Source organism: Vipera berus, assembly GCF_964194415.1.
Source record: "Vipera berus genome assembly, chromosome: 2".
Lineage (NCBI taxonomy): Eukaryota > Metazoa > Chordata > Lepidosauria > Squamata > Viperidae > Vipera > Vipera berus.
In genome coordinates, this window is record NC_138203.1 from 182,372,958 (window position 1) to 182,387,058 (window position 14,101).

A 14,101-nucleotide genomic window follows, 5' to 3' on the forward strand; every position below is an offset into this window, starting at 1 on the left:
CCAAATACAATATTACATTTAAATTCTGACCTTCTTTGCATGTAATATCATGATACCAATTGAATTCCCCAATTGATTAATAGTAAATCCGCTTTGCAATTTTATAAATACTAAGAAATTTGACTGGGGTTGGAGTAATTAATTGACTTTTTCAGATTCTGACTGGTGAAGACTGGAATGAAGTGATGTATCATGGTATCCAATCTCAGGGCGGTGTTGATAAAGGAATGATGTTCTCAATCTATTTCATAGTCCTGACTTTGTTTGGTAACTGTATCCTTTTACAAAAAAATATATTATTATCTTATTTAGAGATTATATTGTGAATGGAATATACGACAGGTGATTGCTACAGTACAAAGTAGGTGATTCTTCTATCTTGATGTGTTGCACAGCTAGAGAAATATTCCTTCCTCAAATCAATGAGAGAATGCTGCTTCTTTTTAAGTAGTACAACTAAAGGAATGCAGCTTCTTTTTAAACATATCATCAATGCTCAAGATTCAAAGATAGGAGTTCAGCTAGTTATTCATCTCATTTAATTTGTGAAAAAGAAAGGCCATCACAAGCAGTCAAGCACTCTTACTAAAACCTGACTTCTAAGTCATTCAGAGCACTCTTTGAGAGCTTTATGGGGGGAAAAATCTGACAGTTAAATAACTATTCCTTTTGAGTAATTAAATTCAATGAACTCTGGGCAATCTTTGGGGGAAAGGCCTAAAAGCAAACTGAAGGTATTGAATTTATTTTCTAAAATAAATTTAAATTAGATCATGACAGTTTCTAATATTACCTTAACTCTCAACATTTAGACACTTTGCTCAATGTGTTCTTGGCTATTGCTGTGGATAATTTGGCCAATGCACAAGAGCTCACCAAGGTAAAGTTGCTTCTCTAGCAATGGACAAGAGGAATGCTAAATGTGATTACTGAAGTGGAGGAAAGAATTGTTACTCCATCCATAAATCAGTGATTTTCCATTCAAAGCTAGCATTGTCATGTTGGATGAAGACACCAAGTAGTACATATACATTTATGTCCAATCAAATTTAATGTCTAACTGATTGTTCTCCATGAATCATATGTGTATTTCTAGATGCATGGAATTGTAGGGCTGCTGAATTGACATCCATACTCTTCAAGAGACACATGGATTGTGCAATCCAATATTAATTGCTGCTGTCCAAAATTTAGTAATTTTTTCAGAGCATGGGCACCATCATTTGATATCAAATAATGGCATGTCCCCACCTTTGTTATCACTCAAGACCCACAAGATCTTACCAAATCTCATGTAAGAATGCTAAAACCCTGTGAGATTTCATGCAAAATTTCGGCATACTCTCATTCTGTCATGAGAGATTGCTCAAACCTTCCAAGATTTAATGATCTCATGGGTATCTGCTTTTTTAAAAATGTAATTTTAATTTAAAGATTATATTGTGACAGATGACCTAGAACATGGGATCTTTTATTGCTAAGCTCTGGCATAAATTACATAATACAAATGAGCAAATCTTTGTGCTTGGTGATTCTGTTTTATGAAGTTCTAAGTTCTCACTTTCAGTTTAGCTTCACACCAGTGAAGGCTCTTGTCTGAATATGCTGCTCTAAAAAAATATCTAAAGCTATACAGTACATGAGTTCCTTCCATCCTTTTAGCCAAAAAATAGGTCAACACAATGTAAGCTTTACTGTGCCTCAGCCACGAGGCTGGGAAGCTGTGCTGTTCTTAACAAATTGAATGCGGGACAATTTCAAGGCAGCAATTACTGGAGAAGAAGAGGGGAAAAACCCTTTAACAGCAAACAATATCTGGCTGCCTCCACAGCAAGCTAGCAGTGAAATACAAGTGATGTCATCAGGAGATACTCCTGAAAAATAATCAGCAAGCCATTTTTTGTGCTGCAGTAAGCAGGACATGAAGACAAATTCAAACTTTACATTTAAACTTTACATTTGTTAGTGCCAGAAAGGTTTTATGCTTCTGTGCCTCTCTCTTTTATAAATACTTCGATCTGTTCTTATTCTGCATCGGTCCTACTATTTCTATTGCATACACTGGTGATCATAGGAGAAATACAGTCACTTCATTGAATTGTAAAAGTACACTATTAAGAGGGCTCTTGGCCTTATCTTATGAACAGCATGTAGCTGTTCTGTACCAGCCTGCTACCGGCCCTGCAGAAAAGGCAGGGACAACCCCTTTACAAACGGCAAGAGGCTGGAATAAAGCCTGCCAAATTTATTAACATAAAACAGACACCAACCATGAAACAGGAGCTATGAAACAGAAACTATCCAAGCGGTTGCCTTCAGCAAACCAGCCCTCCCACATATTCCCCTTAAATACAGCTCAGGGCGTGGCCTCTCTCTGCCTCCTTCTGAGGTGCCCCATTGCCTTCCTCTGTTTACTCCTGATTGACTGCCTCCTGCGTCGGGCGTCCTTGAACAGGGCCAGCTGTGGATCATCTTCATCCACGCTGTCAGGCTCACACAGCTGGGTCTCCACCAGGTGGGAGGGGCCTGGCTGAGGGCTCTGCGGAGCCTCAAAGCCATCATCAGCAAGCTCTTCAACACCCCCCTCCTCCTCCTCTGAGTCGTCCGACCCAACTGCCGAACCCACAGGCTGACCCTGAATCACAACAGTAGCCACTTATATTCAAAGGAATAGATACAGCATGAAACAGAAGAACGGGTCTTGGCTTCAGTGGGAAAGGTGAGGGCACTAGCAGTTCCTCTCTAATATATGGCCTTTGCAGGATGAACAAGAAGAAGAAGAAGCAGCTAACCAGAAACTTGCCCTCCAGAAGGCGAAGGAAGTATCAGAAGTGAGTCCTCTTTCTGCAGTCAACATGTCAATAGCAGTGTAAGTGCTATATTGATGGATCTCTGTCCAACATTACCCTGCATTTTCTGCAAAGCAAGGCAGATTAATGCTCATTTCTGGATCTTGGTGAATGGTCTCCAGTGAAATAATAGACCTGAGGGTCTGTTAAATGGTGGGGACAGCTTATGGAGGAAAATCATTCCTAATCTTGGTCTTTCATAATATATGTAGAAGTGTGGGATACATAGGGAGAATTGAGGCAGGAAAATAAGCTGCATCCCAAGTTATTTCTATCTTCCCATAACATCAGGCAGTACAAGGTAAGAATGAAGACACGTGTCTAATTATTAGTTTCTTAAACCCAGACAGAAAGATTCTCTGTTACATCTCAGAAAGAAATTAATATAATATTGAACATGGTTGTATATATCTGGATTCATGTGCAGTTTTCCTGGAGGTCAGGAGCAATTCATAAACCAAGTATTTTCTCTGACCCTGCAGGGTGCTTCCAGTCATACCAATAAAACATCCAACTGAAAAGTTGTGTTATGTATCTTCTGAAACATCAGACTTTGGTGATCAGCATAATAACATTAAAAATGATAAGAATGCCAAATCCAATCTAAACATCTCGTTGACACTGTTACCAATGTCAATTGCAATTAACAATCACCAACATTGGTATTTATGGATGTACAACCTTTTGGGATTGAGAATTGCATTTATGTCATGTAAAATGTGTCAGAGGTTACATACATGCAGGAAAAAGCAAAACAAATTTTGTCTCAAATTAAAAATCATTTATTTAGAAAATTCTTACCATTTTTACGTAAGTTGCTTTCATCTGCCCACTCTTTCCCATTAATTTATCAAATTTACAAAAACTAAGCAGCAGACGAAAAGGGGATACAATTGCTCAGATATTTTTGGCCATAAAAACCTAATTCACAGATGGTTACATATGCCATCTTCTTCTGGCTTACATTGTTTCTAAGAAGGTATAAACTGGATGTTCTGGGGAAAAATATTGATTGAGTACAGATGACACAGAAGTATAGTACCATAGCAAGAATACTAGATCTCCTTGAGAATCTGATTCTGAATACTTCAGGCTATCTTTTCTTAACCTGAAAGCCCTTCAGATGTTTTGATTTCAACTCTCAGTTCATAACCATAGCTAAGCTAATTGTACAATTCTAGGAATGAAGTCCACACCTCCAAAGTGCCTTAAGGTAGGAAATGCTGGGTTTAGTCAGAGCTGCTATTGCACAGAGAACATTTTAAGAATCTATCCTTTTTCCCCATAGTAAAGAGCAGCAAAAGAATCAAAAAGGCAACAAATCAGTTTGGGAACAGCGGACAAGTGAAATGCGGAAACAGAATTTGCTGGCAAGTAGAGAGGCCCTATACAATGAGATGGATCCTGAGGATCATTGGAAAGTTACATACGCCCGACAAATGCGTCCAGATATGAAAACTCACTTAGACAGACCACTGGTGGTAGATCCTCAAGAAAATCGGAATAATAACACCAACAAGACACGTCCCAGTGAGCCACCCCTGAATCCCCACTTTGGGCAGCAACGTTCTGTGGAATTCCTACGAAAACCACCCCGTTACCATGCACATTCACGAGAACCCCACCTGTATGATCGTCCCGACTCAGGAAGCTTGGAGCCTCGACACCCAAGGAGCAATAGCAAGGAAATTGACTTTAATCAAGAAAGTAGATGTCATGATAATGATTATCCCAGCAAGGAGCATAGTGTCATTCCAGAGCAGGGTTATCATGGTGACTGTGCCTCAGAGCGCATCAAAAATTTAGATCCCCACCGCTGGCGCCAAAGTAGCAAAGAAAGTCAGAGTGGATCACCTCGTACGGTAGATGGTGAACGGGAGCACCGGCGGCATAGAGCACACCGCCGAATACCAGATGAAGGAAGTGGTGAACAGAGTGGCAGAGTTGAGCGTCACCCTCGGCATCGTGAGGGGAGCAGGCCTGTACGAACTGACATGGGTGGGGAACATCCTGATGGAGAAAGACGCCGACGACACCGGCATGCTGGACAGTCCACTTATGAAGTTGATGGCAAGGAACGTCGACACCGGCGCAGGAAGTGAGTAAGAACAGAACTGAAATACAATCATTTGGGGTCTTCTGAAATGAGGCCAAATAATTTCCTTACAATTACTTTAGAATACCAACTCACTTAAATTCTTATAAAAGGTTAAATAATTATTTTGAGATTTAGGGAGAAGTTGTTATTTGAATGAATTACCTAGTCAAATTTCCCAAATGAGAATCTTAAAGAGATAAAGCTCCTTTGGTAATAAATGCATTGCTAGTTAGAACAGTGGTCCCCAACGTTTCCAGGTCCGTGAATGGGTAGTGGTGATGGCAGAGGGGGTAGAGGGGATGGTTTTGCATGTGCACAAGATGCTTTCATGGGCTGGTTCCCAGCCTCAACCCCAACCCTTTAGTTAGAACATCTGATTTTGCAATAGAGAATATATAATTTGCACACAAATGCATGCATGATAGTATTTGATCAATTGCCCTTTAGTGTTTATATACATTTGGATTATTGTATAGCCAATATTTCCACATGCATGGAATTTCAATGAATCTATAAAGAGGCATAGAAATAATATGGCTGTGCAAAATGTTTAGGAGAGACTGGGAAATGGAGCATGGATGAAGAAAATAGCAATAACATTTAGGTTTATTACCACCCCATAGTGCTTTACAGCACTCTCTGGGTGGTTTACAATGTAGAAGCATTATTTGCATATTGCCCCCAACAATCTGGGTCATAAAATGTAGGTTTAGCAATAGAAAGTATTCACGTAAAGCTTCTTCCAGGTATTGCTTTGGAGTGTGGTGAGACTAAGAACAATCTTGATGCTTTTTAATATTACATGTTGCCATATTAGTTGTATATCTATGACATTTAAGAAATAATATGTTGCTAACTTTTTACATGTTTTAATGTGCTACAGAGAAAACCAAGGATCTGGTCATCCACCAGGACCAAACCTATCTACCACAAGGCCAATTCAGCAAGATATGGGACGTTTAGAACCTCCAGTATCTGAGGATATTGACAACATGAAGAACAATAAATTGGCAACCAATGAAACCTCAAACTCACATCTCATCAGTCATTCTCAGAATGATCCTATCAAAGGAGGAAACCACTCAAATTCCACACCACACTGCACTTCCCAAAATCAACCTATTCTTTTGGACCAACCATTTCTCAACTCTCAGAATTCTACCAGTCGCCAAACCCCCAATAACCCTGCCAATCCAGCCAGTCCTGGAGCTCCTAAAAATCCAGAGAACAGCCTTATTGTCACTAATCCCACAACCCAAAACAATCCACCCAAAACTGCCAAGAAATCAGAATACACAGCAGTGGAGATTCCACCTGCCTTCCCACCTCCAATCAATAATGCTATAATGCAAGGTGAGCACTAAGTGTACTTGATCAGTAGACTTAAAATCAGGTGACATAGACTCCAGGCAGAAAAGTTAGAATCATCCACATTTGATCCTGTGAATTAAGAGAGCATATGGGAACACTTCAGTGTGGGTATGAGAGAGGAGGTGTATTAAAAGCACAGTGAATATTAATATTATAACTTTGGTACTAGTAAAGATGTCTTTGTATATTTCATTGAATGGTATGTTTTTATATTTCTCGAGAACATGTTTGAATGGACATTTTGAGTATATAAGTTGATCTCTACATTATTTTTTATTTGCATCTCCACAACTCTGTGTTGTACTTTACATGTTCTTACCAGTCAATAAGAATGCCAATCCAGAGCCTCTGCCAAAGAAAGAAGAAGAGAAAAAAGAGGAAGATGATAATGAGGGAGGTGAAGATGGCCCCAAGCCTATGCCACCATACAGTTCTATGTTCATCCTCTCAACCACTAATCCGTAAGTTACTATACTGAAATGAAAGCAAATGGACTTTGTAAATCAGAAACAGAATTTAGAAATCTGATACCATTGTTGAAGTGCTGAGCAGCTGGTCCTTTAACTCACGAGCCAGCCTTATAGCCAACAAGTGCCTAGAGATAGTCACCTGACTCCTGAGAGCCAATGAAAGAAAAGAAGGGGTTTCTGTCAAGGTTCCTCATGAAGAATTTTTTTTTTTGGGGGGGGTTGTGTGAGGGTGTTGACAGAGATCCTAAATAAGGGAGTCACCTCCGGCAAGGTTGAAAGATATTTTGTTATAGTTAGAAATGCATTAGGGATTTTTACATTTAAATCATATGTATATAAACGTATTTTCTTTGGGTATAGTTAATCAAGTTTATTTTTGGTTTCAATCCTGAAATTAACTGCTTGCTTTAGCCTGGCTGAGTTATTGATTCCCAAAATTTGTGTTTTGGTTTCCCTTTTTTTATTTAGCCACACCCAGGGTGGAATGAGGATTTCCACTTCAATTCCTCCTGCCCCCAATTCCCCAGAGAGCTAGTGGAGAAAAACTGGTTTATTGAGACTTAATTTTGGTTATGATTATATTTTCTTGGATAAAATAAAGAACAGATCTGAAAAGGGGACAAATCTGAAAGAGGTTCATAAGGATAAAAAAAGTAATTGCTTATAATTTAAATTTTGCTTTACAAAAGAAAAATCAATTTGATTAAAATTGTCTATGTTGAATACTTGATTCAACAGGCTATGGTGTGATTTGATTTTTTTTTAAAAAAATAATTCTGATATAAATTAGATTGTCAAAATGTGAGCTGGGTTCAAGCTTGTCAGCTTGTATTGGGAATGAGACTCAATTTATGTGAGTAATCTAAAATCGGTTTCAAAAACATCCAGTGGTTAAGTTTATGTGATAGTAACTAACAAACATCTATATGCTACCATGATTGCTTTCCAAATTTAGTGTGTGGTGTTGATGGTCCCAGTCTTTTTATCTGACACATTCAGAAAAAGCTACATGTCTGTTTCACACATGAAACTCCCTAATGCATCTTTACCTATTTGTGCTAGTTTTCGGCGCCTCTGTCATTACATTGTCAATCTGCGCTACTTTGAGATCTGCATTCTGATGGTGATTGCCATGAGCAGCATTGCATTGGCGGCTGAAGATCCTGTACAGCCAAGTGCTCCTCGTAACAATGTAAGTCCTTCTTTGACTCTATTGGTGCAGGGTATATAAATTACAGCTCCTGTTCTCCTATTTCCGAGCCATGGCATACTAAAATTAATAGAGTATTAGTAGTCCTAAAATGTGCAGGAGGTGAGAGTGGGCAAAGTATATTTTTAAATATTTTCAGCAAGTCTGTACCAAAAATAAATCTTCTTAAGCAATTAAAGATATTTGCTTAGACTTTCCTCAATACAGATTAACCATCAGCAGTTTATTTCAAATTTGTGTTTGCTGATACTGACCCAGATTGAAGTTGGACAGTATCCTAATAAGACATCTTCTTGCATAGGAGTCTTACTGAAAAAGCAAACAAGATGTGGTGAGATAAAGAGGTCTTTTAATTTCTTTATTCCTTCAGGGTGGGGTGGGGTGGAAATCCATTTCTGTATTTGATATAGCAATACTTTGTATATGAAGTCATGTTTATCACATAACATGCAACCAATTCATTGCTGCTTATAGATAAGAATCATGATCACATAGCAGATTTTTAAGATCAAATGCCTCTGACCAATTAACTTGGATTCTGCAATTCTGTATTTCTAGATAGATCACAAATCAAAGAGTATTACTTTGGCTCAGTGGTGGGATTCAAATCTGTGAACAACCGGTTTGCTCTGTGTAGATGCCGCTTCTGGAAGTCCAATCTGGGCCTGGGCAAAAAAAAATTAGATGCCAATTCTGCCAAAGTGGTGCGAAGCAGCTGAATCCCACCGCTGCTTTGGCTTTGTAATAACTTCACTGTGCAATGTAAATCTTGATCACCCAGAGGTAGAGTTCAAATCAGTTAATTACAGCTACAACTGAAAATCATATTACACGTACTTTTCTAGCTATATTTGTGCAAAATTTTGCTAAAATAAAATGGATAGAATAACTTGCCAGTGTAATTTATATCAATGTTAAAATATAATTTTCTCAAGCCCTTCTCAGTTAAATGATATTTAATTTTTACAGTGGGTACTTTTGATTCTTTCTCATATATTTTCTAAGACTTACTTCATACAGGGATATATTTAAATGCCGAATGTATATCCTAGATTTTTGAGAATATTCCTTGAATGCAAATTAGGCTGAAATTGTTTAATTCTATACTTGTTAGAATGCATTCTGTAAAAGCTTGAATTCTTTTCTCTTGCTCATAAATCGTGCTTCTATTTAAATGGACTAAAGGGAAAGAAAGCAATAAATCATAGCCTGGCTTCTGAGCTTCTTACACTGCACTTTCTTTTTCCAGAACTTCTGAACAGGTCTTGTGAGGTATCTCTAAGGAAAGAGTAATGAATTTATTAGCACAGTATCTGGGGGGGGGCAGGAAGCAGACTTTCTACATTAGGCAACAATAAGAAACCTTTATGTCGGCATGTGGAAAAACCTCAAACATCCAAGAGCTGTACACCAACTGAAAACAAGAGGAACTCTAAGCAGCAGTGACATTATTACAAATGGAGATTATTCATCTCCCAGGAAAGTTAAACCATCTCTAGATTAGAAGGTTCTGGGTGACAGAAAAGGGCAATAGTATATAGTGTAATTGCACATCCAAAGCAGAAAAGTGGCTGCAATTCTGACAGAGAGAACAAGTAAACAAAGCAACTAATCCAGCCCTTTTTGCCACTGCTACCAAATGGATAACTGTATGCTCAAGCTTTCTTGCTTAATAGTCCTTAAATTTGAAGTTTAAATAATAATAGTCTAGAAAACTCTGTGTGTGCTCAGTACAGTATAATAGGGCACCGAGTTGTTGGTTAAATGAAAACATTTCCCTAAACAAATTTGTATTGTGGATATTTTAATAACATAAAACAATTCGATTTTGAAAAGGTGTTTTTAAAAATATTGGAGAATAAGGATTATAATCCCACATTCAGTGCCAATTTTGGATGTTTATCTTTTGATTGGCTGAGCTGTTGGCTTGTCTGTAGCTCAGCCTGATGTGTCTCCTTTCAAACTGGTTCCAGTGAGATTTTTAAACCCTTGAAGACCTTTTCCTGCCTATGTCATACAATTCCTGTTTCCTTCTCGTCTTTAAAATTTCCCGATTGCTGCTGATTGTTGTGTAGTGGATTCTTGGGAAGCAGGAGGCGAGACGAGAGGGTTCAAACAGGAACATTGCTTTATTGTAGTAACAGGAACAGAACTGAACTCAGAGGCTTCTGCGCAGCTACTTATACAGTTGGCCACTAGGTGGCGGCCAATAGGTTTAAAGGAAACTATTCCCATCCTAGAGCCAACCAATGATTGTCCTGGACATTGCATGTCTGGGCAGCCAGCAACCGTTACATAGACACCCTAATTAAGCAATCTAAGCAGCATTCAAAGACATGTGAAAACAGTTCAAGCAAAAGGCCCAATACATTACACCCCTCCCCCCGAGAATGTACACACATTATTAATATTATTTGAGAACAAAGTCTTGCAAATACGGTGGTGGTCTGCGTGACCTTGCAGACCACCTGGGGGATCCAGGCAACTCCTGGTCTACCAGCTTGCCTGCCGGGCTGGGTAGACCAGGACACATGAGTTCACGAGAGTCGGATTGACTCGAGTCCCTTTGGCTGGCCATTCCAGGTCGGCCCAGACAAAGTCCAATGAAGAAGCAGAGTTAGCACAGCGGCTGTCTTGATTGGGTTGAATTTCCCCATCAGGGGACCCATGTTGCACTCCCGGGCTTTGCCCATCTACGAACACCTCCCCGTTGTTCTGACTGGTTGAGTCCTCAGAGCGTGTGAACTCCCCTGCTTGGCTGCCAGTTTCTGACTCCATTTGCGGACCTGCCATGAGGTCCTCGCTTAGTGCCCATTCTGCAAAACGCTTCTGCAGCTGATCAATATGGCAACAAACAACTCACACACCCCCATCCAGAGCCACCTTGTAGGAAAGAGGTCCCAAAATATTGGCAATTTTACCTGGCACCCACAAGTTCCCATGCCTGTAGTTCTGGGCCCACACCCCATCACCCACTTGCAACCCCCTTGGAGGCTTTGGGTGCAAGGTGTCTGCTGCCACCCAGTCAGGGTGCAACCTGTCCAGCTTCGTGATGAGCCTTCTCCCCCAGCGAAGCTCTGCTGGGCTCTTGTCTGTTGCTGTACAAGGCGTAGTGTGCTGGCAAAGCAAGAAATCAGCCAGCCTATGGTGCCAATCTCCAGTCACTATGTGCTTGAGTGACTCCTTTGTAGTGCGCACCATATGTTCAGCCTGCCCGTTAGTCGAGGGGTGAAAGGGAGCCAATGTAGCATGCCTTGTGAGGTTAGTCCTCAAGAAGGCTTGAAACTCTGCCGCTGTGAACTGGGCCCCATTGTCCGATACTACGACGTCCGGTAGCCCGTGTGTGCGAAACAGCTTTCTAAGCACCTGGATGGTCCTAGCAGTAGTCATGGTTGAAATTGGAATTACTTCCAGCCATTTAGAGTGGCTGTCGACCACTATCAAGAATAGCTGTCCCTGAAAGGGCCCAGCAAAGTCAATGTGAATCCTTGACCACGGTGTATGAGTGTTCTCCCGCCTGTGGATAGGAGCATGTGGCATTGCTGGTCTGGACTGTTGACACGTGTAACACCCGTGTACTTGGGCCTCAATAGCCTTATCTAACCCTGGCCACCATAGGTAGCTTTGTGCCAATGCCTTTATCCGGACTATGCCCAGATGTCCCTCATGCAGAGATTGAAGTACACGGTTCCTTAATGAACTGGGGACAATAACCCTGCTCCCCCATAAAATGCAGCCTTTGTGAGCTGAAAGCTCGTGTCTATATGTGAAGTAACTCTGGAACTCAGGTCCAGGGCTGTTTTCAAGCCACCCAGTGTGAATCTATGACAAGACTCTACTTAAAACCTTGTCTGCAGCAGTTTCTGCAGCCACATCCCCAGCATGGAGGGCAAATTCAGGCAAATCCTGAATTGACAAAATGCAAGCTGCTGGAGCCAGATCTGTCTCTACATGTGGCAATGGCAACCTGCTAAGGCCATCTGCATGGCCCATGTCTTTGCCGGGTTTGTGAACCAGCCTGTAGCTGTAGGCTGACATAAAAATGGACCATCTGAACATCCTAGGGGACAGAATTTGAGGCATCTGCCTATCAGTAGTAAATACCCCCAACAGTGGCTTGTGGTCAGTGAAGACCATGAATTCCCTGCCATACAAGTAATCATGGAATTTCTTCACACCGGCCACAATGGCCAAGGCCTCTTTGTCAATCTGAGCATAATTGCGCTCAGCTGAGGACAATGTCCTTGAATAATAGGCAATGGGGACTTGAGTCCCATCACTTGACAAATGGCTTAGGACAGCCCCCACCCCATAAAGGGATGCGTCACACACAATGCATACAGGCAATGACTCTTTAAAGTGGGTGAGCACTGAACTGGAGGACAGTAGTGATTTTACTGCCTTAAAGCTGTTTTCATGAACCTTGGTCCACTTCCATGGGGTGTTTTTGTCTAAGAACCAGTGTAAAGGGTCTGCCACTGCGGCCTTATTAGGAAGGAACGCATGGTAAAAATTAAGGAGACCCAGGAATGCCTGAAGGTCTCCTTTTGACCTGGGGCTATGTGCCAGCTGAATGGCCTTCAGCTTGGACTCAGAAGGGTGGATGCCTTCAGTATCAATACGGAATCCCAGGAACTCAGTAAAAGGAACCCCAATGTTACATTTATTTCTTTTTAGTTTAAGGCCCACTTCGCGGAACTGTTGAAGGACGGCTTTGAGCCTCCTTGCAAGCACCTCAGTGGACTCACCGGCGATGAGCCCATTGTCGAAATAGGGGCAAACCCCCGGAATGCCCTTCAGCATACGCTCCATGACTCCTTGAAAAATCCCAGGGGCTACGCTAACCCTGAATAGGAGACGTTTGACTTTAAAAGCCCCCCTGTGTATAACAATGGTTTGTGCAGCCGCTGTGGCCTTGTCCACCGGTAACTGCTGATAGGACTGTGCCAAATCTAATTTTGCAAATACAGTACCCCCTTGCAGCGATGCCAAGATGTGGCTAACAACTGGCACCGGGTACACATGCTGCTTATGTGCCCTATTTATGGTGCACTTGTAATCAGCACAAATTCTGACCTCCCCGTTGGCCTTAAGTGGCATGACAATTGGGGTTTCCCATTCACCCCCATCTACGGGCTGTAGCACCCCCTGGTTAACTAGCTTGTCCAGCTCTGCATCAATTTTATGTTTAAGCGCAAATGGCACTCTGCAGGGTTTGATCCTAATAAGCATTACGGCAGGATCAAGTTTAAAGGCTTGTGTCAAAAACGTCAGCAAAGTCCTCACATACTGACACCAAGTTCGCCGCTTGTGTCCGGTGGATTCCAGTGACTTGGATGCCCAGAGCATCAAACCAATCAAGCCCTATTAAGCTCGTTCTCTGGCCCTCCACTACAATCACATCCAGGGGCCCCAAAAACCCCTTGAACTTGACGGCCAAAGTGGCCTCGCCTTTGACGGCAACTCAGGAATTTTGGAAGTCAGTCAGGATGATGTCGGATGGCCTAAGCTTGGCCCACCTCTTTCTGCGGTTGCAGATGAAACAGAAGGTCTCCAAGGAAATGATGGACACAGCTGAACCCGTGTCCAGTTCCATCCTGCAAGGAACGCCTTGCAGCTCGACTTGAAGTCACAGTTTGGGTTTAAGGGGACGGTGAGCTCCTGTGCGGCAAACGCTCCAATAGCTGGAGCAAAAACCTACACTAAGCTGTCCCGGGGCCCTGGTACCTCACCTGATTGGAACGTCCGATTGGCGGTCCTTCTGGTGACCTCTGCAGACTGATGCGATGTGGCCGGTCTTCCCACAGGCCTGACACGAGGCTGCCCGGAACCTGCAGTCTACTCGTTGGTGGCGGCCGCCACAGCCCGGACACCGAGGGAAAGGAACTGCCTTCTAAGGAGTCTTCAGTTCCTTGTTGTGGTGCCATTAGATCTTGTCAACTTTATGGTCGAAGTCGATGTCTTCTGGAAGTTCGGCATCCTCGTGGTGGACGGCTTCCTCATGCTGCATGCTTTTGGCAGGCCGTATGGCTTTCACAGCTCCAGCGATGGCTTCGTCCGCCATGATTTCTTTTAAGGCTTCCTGGAGTGAGAGAGTCTCTTT

At 41.9% G+C, this 14,101-nt stretch overlaps 1 protein-coding gene across 1 annotated transcript in view; it reads left to right on the forward strand.

Annotated features, from left to right (window-relative positions):
- CACNA1A (calcium voltage-gated channel subunit alpha1 A) overlaps positions 1-14,101 on the forward strand; it is a gene marked incomplete at its 3' end in the record, with an annotated part of 288,487 nt that overhangs the window by 156,107 nt on the left and 118,279 nt on the right. Inside the window, exons 16-22 of the mRNA XM_081320424.1 lie at positions 156-273; positions 813-880; positions 2,763-2,869; positions 4,138-4,947; positions 5,831-6,300; positions 6,641-6,779; positions 7,851-7,980. Coding sequence (XP_081176550.1) covers positions 156-273; positions 813-880; positions 2,763-2,869; positions 4,138-4,947; positions 5,831-6,300; positions 6,641-6,779; positions 7,851-7,980 — 1,842 coding nt within the window. The remainder of the gene's footprint in view (positions 1-155; positions 274-812; positions 881-2,762; positions 2,870-4,137; positions 4,948-5,830; positions 6,301-6,640; positions 6,780-7,850; positions 7,981-14,101) is intronic.